Below are 18,043 nucleotides of genomic sequence, written 5' to 3' on the forward strand. Positions count from 1 at the left end.
TTTTACGAAAATGTGAGGAATTTATGCCAACATTGCGGCAAAACTTATTATTCCTTTAATAATACTGAAAATGTAATAGCTAAGGCCTTGCTACCCAGCCCAACCGTTACGATACACTTATGCGAGTTTTCCGAACTTTTGATTATCACCTCAAGTAATGTACTACTCGACTGAATTACCTATCCAAGACAGAGTACTCCGAAGTTTCGTAACGATTCTCATGTTCGTAGTGCATTCTGAACGGTTAACGAGTCTCATTGGGCGCACTGGTCTACTGCAGAGAAGCAACCGCGGAGTAAGCACCACGCTTCTGAATGTTGCTTCGCTGCGGCGCACCCTTGTACTAAGGGGAAAGCACTCGTCCAGAGCGAGATGCGACAATTTCTAATTACAACTTCGGCTTGTACATACGATGTACTGTGATAAGCTGGTGGTACCTTTACCAATTCGAGATTTAGCAAGGATACTTTGATATTACAAGATGATTTATATGTACTCTTCTTGTAAGATTATTTTTTAATGCAAACTCATTTATTTAGCTATATTTTTATATAGTTGCAAGTAAATTAGAACTAAATTGGCAGGAGCAGTGGATAGAAGCTTACGAAGAACCTTAACAAGTTTGGCGGGTTATGAAGTTCTACATATGAAATGCAATTGATGTTCAGAATCAAATGACAAGTGCTTTGTTTATCTCAATTATAAATCGCCATTTTATTACAACCTCTAGAATTTGAAGTATTAATTAAGGTGCTCAAAATGATTGTTCTCCAACATTGTCTCAGTGGGGTTTAGTGCCTACAATAACCCTTCACAGATTTGTGCTGTCCTTTGTCAGTCGTCTTGTTACCATGTCTGGTGCTTCTCCACGCAACTAAACACTAGTTCTGTGTTTGATGGAATCGCTTCTGCTGGTGCAATTGATGCTAACAAAGGGTTGCACGTCAGTGAGAAGGCAAAGTAGACATTGCCTTTTAGTTGGACAGGCCGACATATCTATCTTCACATAATATTTGCAGTGGTATGAACGAAAATGAAGTGTCTGCCCAAGCCCCGAAAGTTCTCTTTTCTGTTCCAAAATTGACTTTTGGCTGCTCCAAGAGCTGCTCCAAAATGACTCCGACCAATCACATCACTGGTAAAGCCACATGCTATGCTAGTTCTGTCTGTATGCATCTCATAGGAAGAGTGGCTTTATATATAAACATTGCACGAGCATATTAAACATATGACGAGAAATAATAAGTGGAAATTGAGCTTGGGAGCTCCCCAGATTCCCAGGCATTATCATGCATGTACAAAGTGTGACACTTTTAGCACAAAAATGTGATGGTGCTTTTTTTTCTCCTTTTTTATTCAGCTGAAAGGCTATTATCAAAACCACTACAGTACTAAATTCGTTTTGACTTCAAGAACCATAGTATATAAAAAGTTTGGCTTCTCACATAGCGTTACTAATTTACCTCTTATGGTGATGCAAGATGGTGAAGTATATACATTTAATTGTGGAAGTGGTCGGCTGAACAGAATACAACACAGTACACTCCCAAGATATACATCCACACTGCCGGTGAGTGTATAATTTATATGCATTTAAGACCAGTTATTTGTTATTTCATCAAAATGCAAAAACTGTTTTTTTCCCCCTCTGAAAATTAAATCTTCTGAGAACTACTTTGTGCAGTGCATAAACTATGCACAACATTTCCTTTGTTTTTCTTGAGGTGACAACAAGTATACTGCTGTAGCGGAATGTGTTTATGTGGGGCGCTGACCTGTGCGAGTAAACTACCCAAAAGTGTTGTCTTGTTTGTGTGTGTGTGCCGTGTAATGTACATATGATTGGTGAAAAGGTGAGCAGAGAATCTTTCTCAAGCCCTCTGCCACAGCTAAGATGGCACAACTAGGGTGGCACTGTGTAAAACGAAGACAGATTTCTATTTCTCACTAGGGCAATGCTCTGTTCTAAGGCTGCTCTTCCGCACTGACATTACTGTGAACAGCTGGGCAGCTCACATTCATGGCAGTCAAATGTGTGTTTCCAGAGAACTAAGCCCACCTAAGCTGAGTGGATGGTCAGTTCAGCTCTCCAGTGGGCTCATTTGGGCTTACAAGGCATTATAGCTGTGCACTAGCCAGGAATTTTTTCTGGGAAGGGGGGACTGGGTTAGCTGGGATGTCCATGACTTCGAGACTGGGAGGACGGGGGTTTTTAGAAGAGCAGAAGTAACAGAAAAAACAGACCTGTCTGTTTTTTCTGTTACTTCTGCTCTTCTAAAAAAACCCCAGTCTCAGGGTAAACAACGAAATGGTTGACTTCACTATGTTCACTTAAAGAAAGGACATTGAACAGTGATGGCATTCTGTATTTCTCAAAGTATGTCGAAGGTCAGGAGGTATTACAAAAGAATTTGACGACACATTTAGCTGGTGCACTCCCTATCACTTGCGCCAGGTCATCCACGCTGCACTGCGAAATTGCCTTGAGGCCTAAATAAAAGGGTGGAAGGGGGGGTGGCATTTTAGCAGCTTGTAGCATAGAGATACACACCGCGATGCTTCTGCTGAAAGGGGATTGCCGACTTGGACTCACTGTGCCACTTGCGCACCAAAGCCTTAGCTCTGACTTCTCCAAGGCCTGGGACTTTTAGAAGGCACCCAAGCACTGCTGCACTTGCTGGGGGAGCTCGCCGCTTCAGCAGGAACAAGTGCTGCTTCTCTTTGCTCTCAACCACTTCCTTTAGGATGAAATACAGTCCAGCTTATGCAGGGCTCTTAAAAAAAAAGTATGCATGCACCAATCTCTCCAGGCAGTTAATTTAAACCTTCAATCGGTTTCTTCGGGTTCACTTTCCAGTCTAAATATGGTTTGGAGGTCAGTTTTGGTTATTTTGGCAGTTTGGAGAGGGGCTCAAGCTGGGAGCGACAGTACATAACAGCAACTGCAATGATTGACAACTTCAATTTCCTAGTGCACATATGCAGCCCAGCTCTGCAGAAGTCAGATTTACGACAGAATAACGCATTCAACACTGGAGAGCTCTTGACGGGCTTAAGAGAAATGTGCAACCTCAATCCACTCGCTAGCATTCTTTAGTTTACTTTGGATCTCTGGACTATCTGGTATTTTGTGCTAACGCTGGGTGAAAGTGTCAAAGATTACCATTTGGGCCAACAGCTGTGCTGCCTCTGCCAGGTTTTCAAGAGGCAAAGTTGGAATGCCAATGTCCAACACTGCGAAACGCTGGAGGGATTTGTATTGCGACTGCACTGCTTCAGTGCGCTGAGCAATGATGTAGGTCTGCTTTGCATTGTTCTGCAATACCATTGAGAGGAAATGACTATAATGCATGACAAACAATGACTTCAAGTTAATGGACCTTTTCCACATACCGACGGCACCAGGCGATGGCTGCACGAACTGAAAATCAAGGAAGTGACCTACCTGCGCTACCAATCGATATAGGGAGCTATGCTACCAGTTGCTTCGCTCTCTGAGCAGCGGCGCCTGCCCAACGCGACTTTAAAGAGAGGCATCCGTAGCATCCACCCAAACGTCGTGTTTTCCTTCCCGTCGACGTTTTTTTTTTTGTGTAACACGATTATATATATGCTGCAGTTACGTGTTCTACTCGCTGATATACAGCCTCCTTCCGAATTTCCTCGATTTTTCGTTCCGACTTCCGCCGCTTGGCATCGGGAGCTCGCGCGTGCGCAGAACGCTTCTCGGAAAAGGTCCATTAATACCAATTATTTTGTTGCTTTTTTTTTTTTTTTTTTTTTTAACATTTTTAGGGAGGCTTGTTATTCTAGGCATGTGCTTTCTGAATTTCAAACTGCCTCCTGTGTTTTCGAGTGTTTTCTGCTGCATGCAAGTTGGACTCTAAGGAGTTAAAAAGTAGTTAGAGAAGCCTCTTACTTTTCTGAGCTTGACAATCTTGCGCTTCAGTGGGGATTCGTTGACAATGTCTACTTCGGTGGCATACAGCACTGCAGTGCCACTAGACGGATGAAAATCTACTAAACCTAGCTCATCTGATACCACAGTACGGGCGACTTCTGCAAAAAAAAAAAAATAACAATAATAATCTGACGTGTGCAAGTCATGAGGATACAGAAAATTGGCTCACACTTGATTCTTAACTAGCCCAGTATTGTATTCATCATTTTTCGGGGACAGAGTGTTTCCATTTGGCTGCCATGTCTGGCTCTGCGTATCGAAGCAATCAGTATGAAGGAATTGCTACCAGCGGATGAAAATGACGTCAGACGCAAGCTATAGTAACTTCCTTACCACTTGCAGACTTACTTACTCCAGTGGCGTAGCCCGGAATTAATTTTTCAGGCAAGGGGGATGTAAGTGGGGGAGGCTGAGCTGGCTGGTATGTCCATGACTTGGGGTGCGGAAAAGGGGGGAGGGTCAAAATGCACTTGTATACTCGTGGGTCGGCTGGATTTCGGGGTGGGTGGGTGGGGGGGGGGGGGGGGGGGAATGCACCTGTATACTTGTAGGTCGGCTGGATTTCGGGGGGGGGGGGGGGGGGGGGGGGGGTTGAAGCTCCACAGACCTACCTCCTGGCTACGCCACTACTTCACTTCTAATAGCGATAGGTTAGTAACGTTAGCAGCTCACCTACTTCCCTAGTGAGTGCGAGAGAAAGAAACGCCGCGTGGGCAATCGCCTTACTTTGCAGCGCTGCGTGGACATCACTTCCCACCCACTTCTCGGAAAGCATGACATGCCCGATGGGAACGCGAACCTCTCTCCGAATTGCGTTGCCAGTCAGCTGGGTTATGCTTGATGTGCTCGTGTTCATTATATCCAGGCCCACAGAATGCAGTAACGCACAAATGCGCTAACTCCGTGCTTATTTTTTTTTTTTATCTTTCTGTAATACCACAGTGCTGTGGACCGTCAAAGAAGTACAGCCTCTATCGTCCGTTTCATAGCCTGTTCACAAAGGCCGCTGCAGAGACGTTGGTCGAAAGAAGCGCGCCAGCCATTGGGCGCGTTCAGTAGCGCCTCCCTTGCCTCCGAACGGAGTGCCTCGAGTTGGAGTCATCGGAGCGCCTACTGAACGGCAAAAAAACCCGCGGCTCCAAACCTGCTTCTACGCAACTTCCGCTTCCTCCCCTGTGCCAGACGGTCTCCGAATAAACTGGAAGCAGACGATGGCGAGCACGATCGCTTTTATTTGACGCCGGTATTGAAGAAGTCTTGACAAGGTCGTTGAAGAAAAAGCGGGTGATTGTACACATCAGCGCTGCTGTTCGAAGCGATGCAAAGCGATCGAGCCCTTCGCCCCTTCGCTTGGCGGTGCAAAGGCAGCTACTGTTATAAAAGCCGACAAAAAACGTCGTCAGTACACGCAAAATACAGAGCTCAGCGAATCTACCCCGCCGGTTGCGATACTTTTATACGGCCATACGTTTGTTCTGCCCTTCGTAACGAACTTCCTATAAAATGTATTCGTATACACACGGGAAGTTCGGCCGCGCTCGGCGATCAAGGTTTTGTCGGCCGAAGCGAGCCTCAGTCAACGTGCACCCCGATTTAGCTACGCTAACAAAACATTAATCGGTATCATGCTCTGCGTGAGTGTCCAACCGGCTTCCAAAGTCGCGTTCATACCCCGTTTTGCTCTGTTGAGCGCGGACAGGACTATCGTCAATATTACCGAGTTTCCGTGCAACGGCGATCAAGACACGGCGTCAAATGAAAGTTTGCGTTGTTTATTAGCATATTCAAACCAAACAAAATACGGTCCAATGCATTTTCCGAAAGAGCCTTACCTGAAAAAGATATTCGAACGCGTTATTCGTCTTACCTTGACCACTTTTCATTAACAAAAGCGAGCAAACCGCGCACCCGCGACAGAACCGAAGCAGCTTATCCCGCCATATTGTTTGTTTTTTCCTCTTTTAGCGCCGGAAATCGTCACCAGTTAGGAAATGACGTCATTTTAGCTCCTTTGACTCTACGTGCACCGTCTCCGGACTCGGTGCTTCGGAGCTTGACTCCGAAGCCCCGGAGTTACGTGCACCGGAAGTGACTTTTGGCCGTCCAGTGGAAGGAGTCAGTGACTCCTTGACTCCGGGGCCGCTACTGAACGCGCCCATTATGATGGACTAGGGGCACTAGGGGGGAGGAGGTCACTTCTGCTTCCCGCAGCCGCCGAAAGCGGTCACCACCGGCGGGCTGCTACGTAACCATGGTACCCGCCAGAACGGCAAATACCAGTTAATTTTTTGGAAATTGGATTATTCTGTTCATATTCACGGTTGAACACATCCTTAGATTTAGAGTAATCAAATGCTCATTTTTTGTAAGCATCTTTTTCAGCCATAGAGTGCAAGGTGGCGCTGCCAGCACTCCAGACATCCCGCTACATCGATTCCTGCCAGAGCCGTGCTTCGATCTCGGATCTCTACTTTCAGCTCCAGAAAACCCAGCAAACAGATTATGTAGACTAGAGCCACTAAGTGAGCTACGCTGAGAGCAGTGCCGTAGCCAGGAAAGGCTGCGTTCGATTTACCCACACCTCCTGCACCCAACCCAAATACCACGTAAAAATCTTTTGAGAGCGGGCAAAAGGCTGGATGGATGGATGGATGAATACGGCTGAGCCCTTTGGATCGGGCGGTAGCTTACGTCACCTAGCCATTTTGTTTTACCATTTAAGCTTAGAATATTTAAATGTGAAATCTATATCCACTCCGCAGTGCAAAGAAAGTGAGGCTATGAAACCCCCTTGCCATCAGTGGATAAGAAAATACCTAGTTTTCTCTCGATTTCTGCCACCATTCACTTAATCTTTGCTTGGTAATCTCTACAGTCTTGAAATCCACTCTCCCTTCGCTGTCTCTAAAACCCAATGTCTTTATTAAATCTATGTTGTCTTCGGTAGGCATAGGGTGAAGCCCTTTACAGTAGAGTATCAAGTGCTCAGCCGTCTCGTCCTCCTCTCCACAAGCAGTGCACACTGTATCAATTTCCTGGTACTTCACTCTGTATGTTCTGGTTCGCAGAACACCCGTTCTTGCCTCAAACAGCAATGAGCTTCCCCTAGAATTGTCATAAATGCTTTCTTTGGCAATAACTCTTTTGTTTAATCTATAGCTTTCCAGAGCCGTCTTTGTCTGCATTCCCTCTAGCCACCAATCTCTTTCTGTGGCCTTAACTTTCTTCTTAACTGAGACTTGCTCTTCCTTTTCAAGGCGAAAAGTGATCGGAGCGCCCCTGGCGAGCTCGGAGTTTCCACTAGCAGACGAATTCTCCACAACGCATTGGTCTTGCCTAGAGTTTCGGAACTCTAGTCTTGCCTATCTCCGTCCAAAAAAAAAAAAAAAAAAAAAAAAAAAAAAAAGTTGCGCGTGCAAAAGAAAAAAAGAGGACAGCATCGTAGCGGAAATAAAGATGATTTCGGTTACGTTAAGTACGGTGCACAAATTCCGATTGTTAGCGCCGGGACGACTAACGTCTTCTGCGTCTTCTACAATAACTTCCATTTTTCAAAGTCCACTTTCTTTTTATGTTTGAGGCTATGCTATGGCGGCGCGGTCTCTCTTCCTACTGTTTTTTTATGTTTTTGGTTTTTTTTTCTTTTTTTTTTCTCCTTGTGCTTACTTCACGTTAAAACCCATCGCTTATTTTTCTTTGCCTTCTTTGACTTTCCTTCGTTTCGGCGTTTACTATGCCCGGACATTTTGAGGGCCGTCTACAACTTTGTGGTTGTTGTTGTTTTCTTTCACTGTCGTCTGCGATAGCCTCCTAATTTCGCCTTCGATCGAGTTTCTAATCCGAAACCTTCGTATGTGTTTTTCTATATGTATTAAATATTTAAAAAAAAGTGTAAGCTCGTTATACATTTCTATATAAGTTTTTTTTATTATTATTATTATTTTTTTTTTTTTTGGTTTACGGGAGCACATCTGCTATGGGTCATCATCTGTTGATCAATCGGCAGCTTTCGGGCTTACACCAGCACATACTTGAAGATGGCAGGCATGCCATGGGCTGCCTACCACTGGAAAAACAAGTTTCTGCGACGTGGTGGAAAATCCTCCTTCCTTTTCCCAAAGACCGAACAATCATAATTAAGTTATACTGCAGCATTCAAATTTAACTGGAAGAGCTACCCAAGTCTGGCTTTAAAATCGCCATTCACGCCTCAACAGACGATTATGACAACGCACAAAGATCGCGGAGAACTTCACGTACGACAGATCAGACCAGGGTGGATCAGACCAGGGTGGATCAGACCAGGGTGGATCAGACGTTGCGATCAATGGATTCCGCTTTGCTAGCGGAGTGGCCGTAATGAATTGTTTGAGCTGTTGGGGTGACGAAACGGGGCTCACAATGCTCGAGGACGTATTGCGTCGTCTGCTTCCGTAAACTCCAAGTCCGCTAGAGGCGCCGCTGTCACTTTCGCAGGTTCGACCGGAAGTACACCGCTCTACACTTTTCTGCACCGGTGCAGGAGGCGTAGGTAAATTGAACGCAGTTAGTGGTCACTACCAATGGCAAAGGAAAAACATGTTCAAAATTACTTTTGTAGGAAAAGTTTGATTTATATCAAGTAAAACAGGTGTGATTTATAAATCACTATTTCAATCATGATCTGAATCTCCTCGCCGGGGGGAGGAGGCAGAGGGAAGGAAGGTGACATTTTTTTCCCCGCTATGCCCCGAAGGCAGTGTTGCCCAAAGGTCAGCCTGGCGATCTTTTGGTTTTTAGTTTATAGGATAGGTGGCGCAAACTACCGTCCGTTATAAAGGGTACAGCTATTAGCATTCCTCCATCCATGTCTCGCCCTCGGTCGGATGGACGGATGGCCGCGGTAAACGTCTCCGCCGCCGATGTTTTTTCGACGCTGCTCTGAGCAGAGAGGGCCAGCGGGGCCGACGCGGCGAACATAGCGGGACCAGCGGCACAGCCGGGGTTGGTCGAGCCACAAGATGGCGGCCACGACGTCGTACACTCGCACAGGTCTGCTCGAAGTGTACGCCAAGCAGCAGTGGCACAAGGTTCTGGCCACGCTCGAAGAGGACCACCTGAGCCTGTGCTTGGACGAGACGTACGAGGCGCCAAACAACAACAACAACGGCACACTCTCCGACGGCGAGTTCAGCGACATCCCGGACAGCATCGCCAACACCAAGCGCATCGTGCGCGTCGTTAAGCAGGACAACAACGGCCTCGGGATCAGCATCAAGGGCGGCAAGGAAAACAAAATGCCCATCCTCATCAGCAAAATCTTCAAGGGCATGGCGGCCGACATGACCGAGCAGCTGTACGTCGGCGACGCCATCCTGTCCGTGAACGGCGAAGACCTGCGCGACGCGACGCACGACGAAGCGGTGCGCGCTCTCAAGCGTGCCGGCAAGATCGTCGACTTGGAAGGTGAGCTTTACGGTGGGCGCCTCTGCTGCTCGAGCCGGCCGAGGGGCCTAGCATGCCGTTGCTCGCCGAGGCCAAAGGGGGTGTGCCCGTCGTGCGCTCATTTCTCGCTCCGACGCACGCTCGACGGCCGGATTCCGCGGCCGAGGTTGCAGCTGCACGTCCGTGATTTGAGCGCGCCCTTGGCTGCCGCTACCACGCGAAGAGCAGCGTGCCCCATTTCTGGACGTCTGTCCGAGTGCCCGTAAGGTGGCAAAGACCGAAAAACAGAGACCACCTGTGCTTCACGGCACACCGTCGAGTAGCTTCGGCGCTTTGCTGTGTAAGCTAAACCACAATCTTGGAGAAACAAGGGTGATTGCCCAGGCGAGCTGGTGAACGATCATACTGAAAAACCTCGTCTCCGGGGTTTTTCAATGTGGACAACCTTAGACGTAAAAGCATCGTGCATTATATATATATATATATATATTAAGCGTTTAAATAATGCCTCACTTCAGAAGGTTTAAAATGGTTTTGGTTCGAGTCAGCCTGCGATTCATTCTGAAAGGAGGACACAAAAATTAAACTAGGGTTTGCGCGTCGATTAATCGGTGACCTTTACTCGATTAATCGGTCCAATGTGGAGGCTCATCGAATTGCTAAAGTATTGCGAAATTAACATATTTGGGACACGCGGAGTAGTACTTTTTGAAAAAGTACTTCCTTGAATTCATTGGTTTTTATGGATACATTCAAATGTCACGGGCTGATGGCAGGAGAGGACAGAAAAACGCATGGAGCTTGTATTATTGATGTCTGCGTTGCCAACTGCTAGCGTACAGTTAGTTGCCTAGAACGTTAGATGGTCCGAGGTGCTCCATATTTTCCTCCATATTTCGGTGTGAAACGAAGTTGGCTGTTTTCTGCTTTGAGAACTGGCGGTCCCAGAGGAGCCGAAATCTCGCCAGGGAAAAACAATTCTTGTGTTTGATAGCGACGGACGTGGTGCGCGGGACAACCCCGTGGATTCCACCTTTTTCCAAATATGTGCTGCCACCTAGACACGCGAATGGGTTCGAAGCCGTTTGGCACCCAAAACATCGGCTACATCCTGTTGTCCATTGAGCCACTGTGACCTAGATTCCCCAAACTTGGCCTTTGTCACCATCGTGGGTTATCATCTTCGGCCCCGAAGTTAATACAAAGGTACGGTCAAGCAGAAGCAAGAGTGAGAGGGCATTAATCGGCCAATAGATTAATTTCACAACTTTAATTTAAATACGTGATAAGAGGGAGTTTTCGTAGACCGCGTTCCCCCTCCGCCAAAGCCTCGGCAAGAAGCCGCTACTGCGCCTGCGCGCCGATGGCCTTGACTGTAGAGTTCCGGGTATCGTAGAGCAGAAGAGCCAATAGACCGAGTTCAATAAGTGTGCGGCGCATGCGTGAAGCCGGCATAACTTTAGTTTACAGGAGGCAGGCGCCAGTGCCCGAGACGGCTCGTGCAGTCTCGGGCTCTGCAAGTGCAGAGCTCAAACGAGGTTGTCGCACGTGCAGAAACACTAAAGTTCTCTCGATGCATTGCGGCAGCGGTGGTGTAACCAAAGTGGCTGGTGAGATCGGTCTATTATCCGTCTTGTGCCATCCAAGCAGTCGCCTCGACAAATTTCGTCGTGAGCGAAAGCAAGTGACGTGCGATTCGGTGCGAGTCAAGTATCTGCCGAGTTGGTCAAGTTTTCATCACCAAAACGTGGAAGTTGAGAAGAGAGGAGGAAAAAAGGAGGGCACGACGTCTGAGATTTTCTTGATGTAGCGAGGGAAGGGGGTGCAAGTACGAGGCATTCATGAATGCGCATTGGACGACGGCACCGCCTTTCCTGTTTTTATTTCTTCCGGCGTGTACTGGGGCGTAGCGCGCATTCCATTGGCACGCGTGTGCCAAGGGCGCGAGATGCCCTCGGGGTGTGTTTTAGGCCTCCTCGTCAAATGGGCTGCACAAAAAATCCCGATGGGAACGGTACCTGGGAGCATGGATTGGCATTGGGCTGTGAACCGAGCAGTGTTTTTAGAGACGCGGTCGGGAGTTTTTATCGCAACAGCTGATCAGCCGTGCCCGCAGTGGCTGTCGAACCAGCCTCAAGTTCCGCAAATGGTGTCACGCTGTGAAGCTTTGGTGACACAGCGTACACGGCCATCTTGACGAACGGCCCGTTTTCAGTATGGGAGATAGTCAAAAAGAAAAGAGAAAAAGGAAAAAGTGGAGCGGAACCGGTAAAATTACCCAGGGCCGGAGCGGGAATGGGCTCGTTCTGGCAAAGGCCGTTCTGGCCATGAACGCTGTTGACACTGAACAAAGAAAGCCAGTGTGCGCACCCGTCGTGAGCGAAGGCAGGCGGGCGTGATCGCGGGAATGCCCAACGCGCGAGAGATAGAATCCTTGGCCTCCTCGGTCGGCCAACGTCACTTGAAATCTGGGCGCGCGACAAGATAAACTCGCAACTTTTTTTTTTCTTTTACCCTTAGGGTCAAAGGCATTATAAGGGGAGACTGGACGGAGTACAAAACGGTGGAAGCAATCTATGGGTGAATTAATCTCAAATATTTCACGGAAAAGTTGGGTCTTCAAAAAGTGCGGAATAAAATTTTTGCGGTAATTTTCTAAACTAAAACATTGGCGCCAACCTTGTTTTATTCGATCGATTTTTGTTCTCGGGTTATTTGGCCGGAAAGGGGAGACGGTGGGTTAGGAAGTCTTTCCTATCGTCACCTCTGGCGACTTTGAGAGTATCTCCAGACGCACTTGCATTATTCGCCGTTCAAATAAATTTTACTTCTCATCAAACAGCATGCTGTAGTGAATTTTCTACCGTTTCAGAGGCCCTGACTTGTGTAATGTTTCCTAACTTAATATTTTTGTAAAAAAAAAAAAAAAAAAAAAAAAGACGTATCACGCTTTTTGAGAAGAAGGAGGAGGGGAGGGTATGCCCCTCCCCTCCTCCTCGCCTGCTGCCCTCCCATTTAGCGGGAAATGTTCGCTAAATTTAGTGAAAATTTCTCCGCTAAATTTAGCGGGGAAACTGAATTGGTGTTGAGGTCACGTGACGTCAATTTTTAGCGGGGAAACTTAATCCGCTAAATTTAGCGGGAAAAGTTTCCATAATGCAACGCGCGCGGTTACGTCGACGCCGCTCAACCCGAAACGGGCGCCTCAGGGCTGCGCTCTAAAATGGTATTTTATGTACGTTTAACTTGACAAAGTACAGAGCCAAGTGGCTCTGTACTTAACGTTTGCAAAAAAGGCTCCTGTGCGCTGCCATTTTGAGCGATGCTGGCGCCGCGTAGCGTTTCCACCATGTTGGGGTGTGCTGGGTCACATGATTGGGGTACGCGAATGTGGACCAACCAGGAAATGCAGTAGCCACGACTGTGACGTGTGGGCATGTGGGAGAGAAAGACGTTGACGCGGACAATGGCACTCGAGGGCTGGGCCCGGCAATGGATTGCTGGGCTTGCTCGGATAATGGTGTGTTACTTGTGTGTGCAGCCGGTCTTGTTGCGGGTAGGCAGTATGCACCCTAACGACGTCGGCGCGACGTGCAGCTTGGTGGCGGGCGCCATTTCGGAGGAACACTCGCTGGCGGCAATGGGATATGCATTCAAATGTGTGTGTGTGTGTGTTTTTTTTCTGGTTTGTGCTTTTCTGCGGTCGATGACAACACCTGTATGGTTTAAAGATACTTTTTGAGTCTCTCTCGGCGTCCAGTGGCTTGAGCAAGATACGCTTGGCAGCATTGAACGACAAGCAGCGAACGTCCTGTGGACGTGGGGGTCCGTTTCACCTCGTATCTCACTTGCGAAGGTGTAGCGATGACCCGCTACGAGTGCCTGCACTCTGCAGACAAGGCTAGCGCCGCGCATGCGCAGTAGTGGCGTTCCGGAGAGCGTATTGAAGCTAGCGGAGGCGCGCTACTAAAATTGCGAGAAACGTAGCACACGTATAGCAAGCAGCGCGGTTCCCTTGCGTGGCTCTCGCAAAAACGAGGTGAGATTGTAGGAGAGCCAGCGAGGGACTCAATTCAAGATGTCCGCCACGCCGCGTCCTCGCTTGGTCGCTGCAGCTACCCCTGGACTTTTCCATAGGGCCAATAGAGTCGACTTTTGTACAGCAGCGCCGAATTCCACTTCCGGTGTCTAATTCCTAAGGTGGCGTATTGCTTTAGTTCGCCAGGCACGGAGGACCGACTGCTATCAACTCCGGCGCGCTGTGACGCCAAGTAGTGACTCAAATTTCGTCTTTAACACGTGACCCTCCGGCGTCAAACGAGGGCGGTCTTTCCGGCGGGCATCGCGCGTTTAATTACCGACAGATTTAAAAAAAAAAAAAAAAAAAAAAAATGAATAACTCCAACCGTGTGATTGATATAGGATCTCTAAGAACCAGGCGGGCCTTCAACATTGATTGCCTCCACTTCTCAAATATAAGCTTTTGCCCTAAAATGTCTAATTAAGTGATTAGTGAATTTTCGTTAATTAGTCATCTTTTAGTTGCATTCTCTCTGGAACAGAATGTCCGCCTGGCCGTACAACTCACTTGCGCTCCATCTCCCAGCGTCTGTAATATCAATGTCGTCATGTTATTTAAAATTTTAAACTTATTTCCATCGTCAGGACGCAAAACAAACGTCTATCTTTAGAAAACAAACTAATGACGAATAATGCCGTTTTCGCACCCGGGACCAGAAATCAGTGACGTTTCAAATCAAAACATAGGGAGCCGAATTCTGTCTTTTTATTATCCTCCGTCTGGTTCGAAGACCGCCCGAGACCACATTCAAGATGAAACCCTATTGTTACGCTTTAAGTATGTTGTTGTGCACAATGCGAAGTGCGGCTAAGTGCTACGAGCTCTCCAGCTTAAAAGCGCAGTAGTTCGGGGATTAATTTCGTGGAGGATATTATAAATCATTTGTTTTTACTGTGAGATCAAAAACAAGACTGCCTCTAGTACGGTGAACCCGCTGACTTACAGCTATGGCCAGGACAAGTTCAATGTTAAATTCACCGAGAAAATAAAACAGTAATTATGGAAGAAGTACGAACTCACCTGTCGGTTGTTGAAAAACAACAACAACAACAACAACAAAACTAGTAGGTCTTGGCCTTTGCGCAGTCCGGACTGGAAATTTATCGAAAGTCCTGATCATAAAATATCATCCTACTTGAAGTCGGTGTCGCGGTTCAGCACGCATTTTCGGAAAACAAATGTTCAGTCGACTGCAGTTTTTATGACCTTTTAAAGGGGAACGGTACTGAAGTTTTAGCTCTTATTTCTTTGTTTAGCCAGAGTCTATGTTGTGTCAGTACCTTAGAAACCCCAGTCTTCCGCTCGAAAACGCGCGAAAACTAATTTTAAAACGAATAAATCGATTTCTTAATCCCGTTTTCTCGAACGCAAACCGTGGTTTAAAGTTAACTATTGTCCCTAGAACGGGGAATTTTAGGTCACGTGACTGGGCGAGCAGGGGCGCCGAGGGAGGAGCAGTACCTACAAGCAAAATGGCCGTGACGTCGCTTAATGAGGGCTAATAGTTCTGCTTGGTTCTGCCGAACATTCATTTCGATCCGGCTGTTATATTAATGACGCACCATCAACCTATTAGCACGTCAAGCAAAGCGGTAGTTCAGAGGGACAACTAAGCTAACCGACGGCAGCATTCCGCGAACGCATCACTCTTCAGCAATCCGAGATCCAAGACATATGACGGTACATAAGCCTTGCAAGTGTTTTTATGGTGAGTAAAAAAAAATGTTTTGCGAACGAGTGTTGGTACATACAGGGTGTCACAAAAGAAAATTTACGCGGTCTTTTTTACCGCAAAAATAAACTAGGCATCGCCGAACGCTCATTCTCCGCCCAAAGGTAGTGCTATAGGTCACAACCAGATGCCAAAGTTTCAGCCCGATCCGATAACTTAATCAAAAGTTATAAGTGATTTTTTGAAAATTTCAATGGGAAAATGGCGGCCGACGGAGTTTTTATACACATGGGGCTCTATGGCACCAGAAACCGAAAACGGGCGAAAATGGGCTCCATTTTTCCATTGAGATTTTCAGAAAATCACTAATAACTTTTGATTAACTTATCGGATGTGGCTGAAACTTTGGCATCTGGTTGTGACCTCTAGCTCTACCTTTGGGCAGAGAATGAGCGTTCGGCGATGCCTAGTTTATTTTTGCGGTAAAAAAGACCGTGTAAATTTTCTTTTGTGACACCCTGTATTTATACTAAGACGTTTAATTTGTTACACTATGCACGCCAACTCGTGAGCAGCGATTACTTTGCGGAGAAAGGGGGTTATTTTCGATCAAGTCTTCGTTCCGGGTGAACAGCTGGGACATTGTACTGTTTTTTTGTTCGCAGTGCGCCGACAGTATGCCGTCAGCATCGAGGTTTCTACATATCCCCGGTGGCCAGCAATTCAACGGTGGCGAGAAGCCGGTGACGAGAAGCTTAGCTTCTCGTCACCGGTGGATCGGTTGGGCAAACGGAAGAGAGGGCAAACAGTTGAGATCAGCAGGAATCGCATAAACGTGCGTCGCAAGGAACAAAAACGAGACTACAGCACCGGCGTTGCCAGACTGGAAGGAACACGGGAAAGTTATGCGTTGTTTATGGCGAAACATATTGAAGGAAATGTTTCTTACATTTTCGAATATTCGTCGACAAACTCTAGCATAGTAGCTAAAATTTCTTCGTACCATCTGAAGCAAATAAATTGGTCTTCAAGTACAACCTTACTATATTTTGACTTAAAATACCATACTAGATCGATGACAACCATTGGAAAAAGAGGATAAACAAAATGACTGGCTTGTTTCACCGATAGATGACGCATCTTACTGCCCAATCAAAAATAATTATTGCTGCTCTATATCCAGCCGTTTATTACAGTACCGAGGTCCTTTTTCTTTCCTAGGTACCGTGGTTTACTAAAATGGGTTTACCATCGCTTCGAGAAAACCGGCCCGTTGGGAGGCCGACGTAGTTACGGCGTTGAATGCCTCCCGCCCCAGCGCTACTCACGTTAAGTACAGCGCAAATGTGTAGACAACTCGGGCTTGAACGAAATCGCGAAGCTTGGCGAAGAAATTTAGTGTTAAAGGGGTACGGGAACGAAATTTTTGCACTTAGATGTGCTCGATATGATGTGATTTCCCTCCCCCCCCCCCTCCCCCCCCCTCTGTTTTTCTGAAGGCAACGACTGCTCAATTCACAATGCCCCCCCCCCCCTCCCCCCCTCCTTTTTTAAAAGTTTAGACACCCCCTAATTTCAATTCCTGAGAAAACCCCTGCCGGCAGCCCAGGTACATTAGTCTATAGACTAGTGTTTCTGGGCTGCCGACAGAAAAATCGAGAGAACTAATTTATAACGAATTAACATATTTCAAGGATGGATGCTTGGGCGAGTTGGTGAACCATATTCTACGGTGACAGCGCAGAGAAACAATCACACACCAGATACTTGGAAAGACAAGCACACGCGCTGTTGTTCCGTAATAGGTAGGAGTCGAGACCCACTGACAAGAGAAATAATGGAAACGCAAAGAATAGCGCCTCTGAAGGACATGCATATGTAAGTAGTCCTTCTATATTGTAAAACGACTTTTGTTTGGGCTAGTTGCTTCTTACTAGACATGATTAAAATAGCGCAAACTTGACAAGGACAACAAAGAAGGCACACGTACAACAGGACTGGCGCTTACTTCTAAGTTCATTTCATCATCAACCAAGCAATATATACCATCGCCAGCGAGCATAAAAACCTAAAAACACAAAAAATTATACTTTAAGATTATATGACTACCACGCGCCGTTCTTCAGATAAAACCATCAAGAAAAAATATTTCTTTGTCAATGAGACCCACCGACGGCATGCTGACGCACTTGTCTCCCGCTTTTTTGATAAAAAAACGCCTCTATAATTTCCCTCTCTGTCTTGTCCTTTGCATTCTTTAGGAACTTCGTCATATTCAAAAGTGGTTTGCACCCACATCGTTTAACATGCTCAGCAAGATGACCACCCGAATTGCTTCGTACAGACAGATTCTGTTCGCGCGCTCTCTCATTGAAACACCGACCCGTTTGTCCAATGCAAACACGGCCACAGCTAAAAGGAATTTCATAAACAACCCCACTTGTGCAGTTAGTGTACAAGACGGCATGTTTTTTTTGCGCATTGATCACTTTTTTTCCTTGTAAACATAGGACATATCTTGCCAAGCTTGCGGGGAGCCGAAAAAAGGAGATTAATACCGTATCTACCAGGCTATCTTTTTCAAATTATGCGACACCCTGTGCATATAAGGCACAACTTGGACTCTTTTTTTGTTGATCTGTTCTAGAGTACGTTTTTTTATTCTGTGATCCTTTAAGTTTCTGTAATAGGCTCTCGCAAACGCTTGAAAGTAACATGTTAGGGTATACCCTGCAGATTTTAACTTCCTAAACTGCTGATCGAAGGCGGTTGACATTTTGTGTTCGCAACTTTTTGTGAGGGCAGCCAGTAATTTTATACAAAAAAATGGTATATGTATTGGGTCTTCTGTCACCCCAGTGTTGTGCGATATTTATCTGGGCGAAATGGATAAACGTATATCTGG

General features: G+C 46.6%; 2 protein-coding genes across 3 annotated transcripts in view; one reads left to right on the top strand and one right to left on the bottom strand.

Annotated features, from left to right (window-relative positions):
- Positions 1 to 2,350: 2,350 nt before the first annotated feature.
- On the bottom strand, positions 2,351 to 5,015 carry LOC115327302 (Fanconi anemia core complex-associated protein 24). The gene is made up of 5 exons (XM_029988301.4): positions 4,688 to 5,015; positions 3,920 to 4,059; positions 3,164 to 3,316; positions 2,594 to 2,738; positions 2,351 to 2,490 (listed from the first exon to the last, which is right to left on the bottom strand). Exons 1-5 carry the CDS (start codon positions 4,815 to 4,817, stop codon positions 2,390 to 2,392), a joined length of 669 nt encoding a protein of 222 aa, XP_029844161.2. The 5' UTR covers positions 4,818 to 5,015; the 3' UTR covers positions 2,351 to 2,389.
- A 3,792-nt stretch (positions 5,016 to 8,807) lies between these two features.
- Positions 8,808 to 18,043, top strand: part of LOC8036309 (beta-1-syntrophin) — a 69,146-nt gene continuing 59,910 nt past the window's right edge. Inside the window, exon 1 of one of the 2 annotated variants that reach the window (XM_040207909.3) lies at positions 8,808 to 9,406. In XM_040207909.3, the coding sequence (XP_040063843.1) occupies positions 8,962 to 9,406 (445 nt within the window). In that variant the 5' untranslated portion in view covers positions 8,808 to 8,961. The remainder of the gene's footprint in view (positions 9,407 to 18,043) is intronic. The other variant, XM_040207910.3, reaches the window with a different exon arrangement.

The sequence above is a fragment of the Ixodes scapularis genome, unplaced genomic scaffold, assembly GCF_016920785.2.
Source record: "Ixodes scapularis isolate PalLabHiFi unplaced genomic scaffold, ASM1692078v2 PGA_scaffold9__187_contigs__length_104089568, whole genome shotgun sequence".
In the NCBI taxonomy this organism is placed as follows: Eukaryota; Metazoa; Arthropoda; class Arachnida; order Ixodida; family Ixodidae; genus Ixodes; species Ixodes scapularis.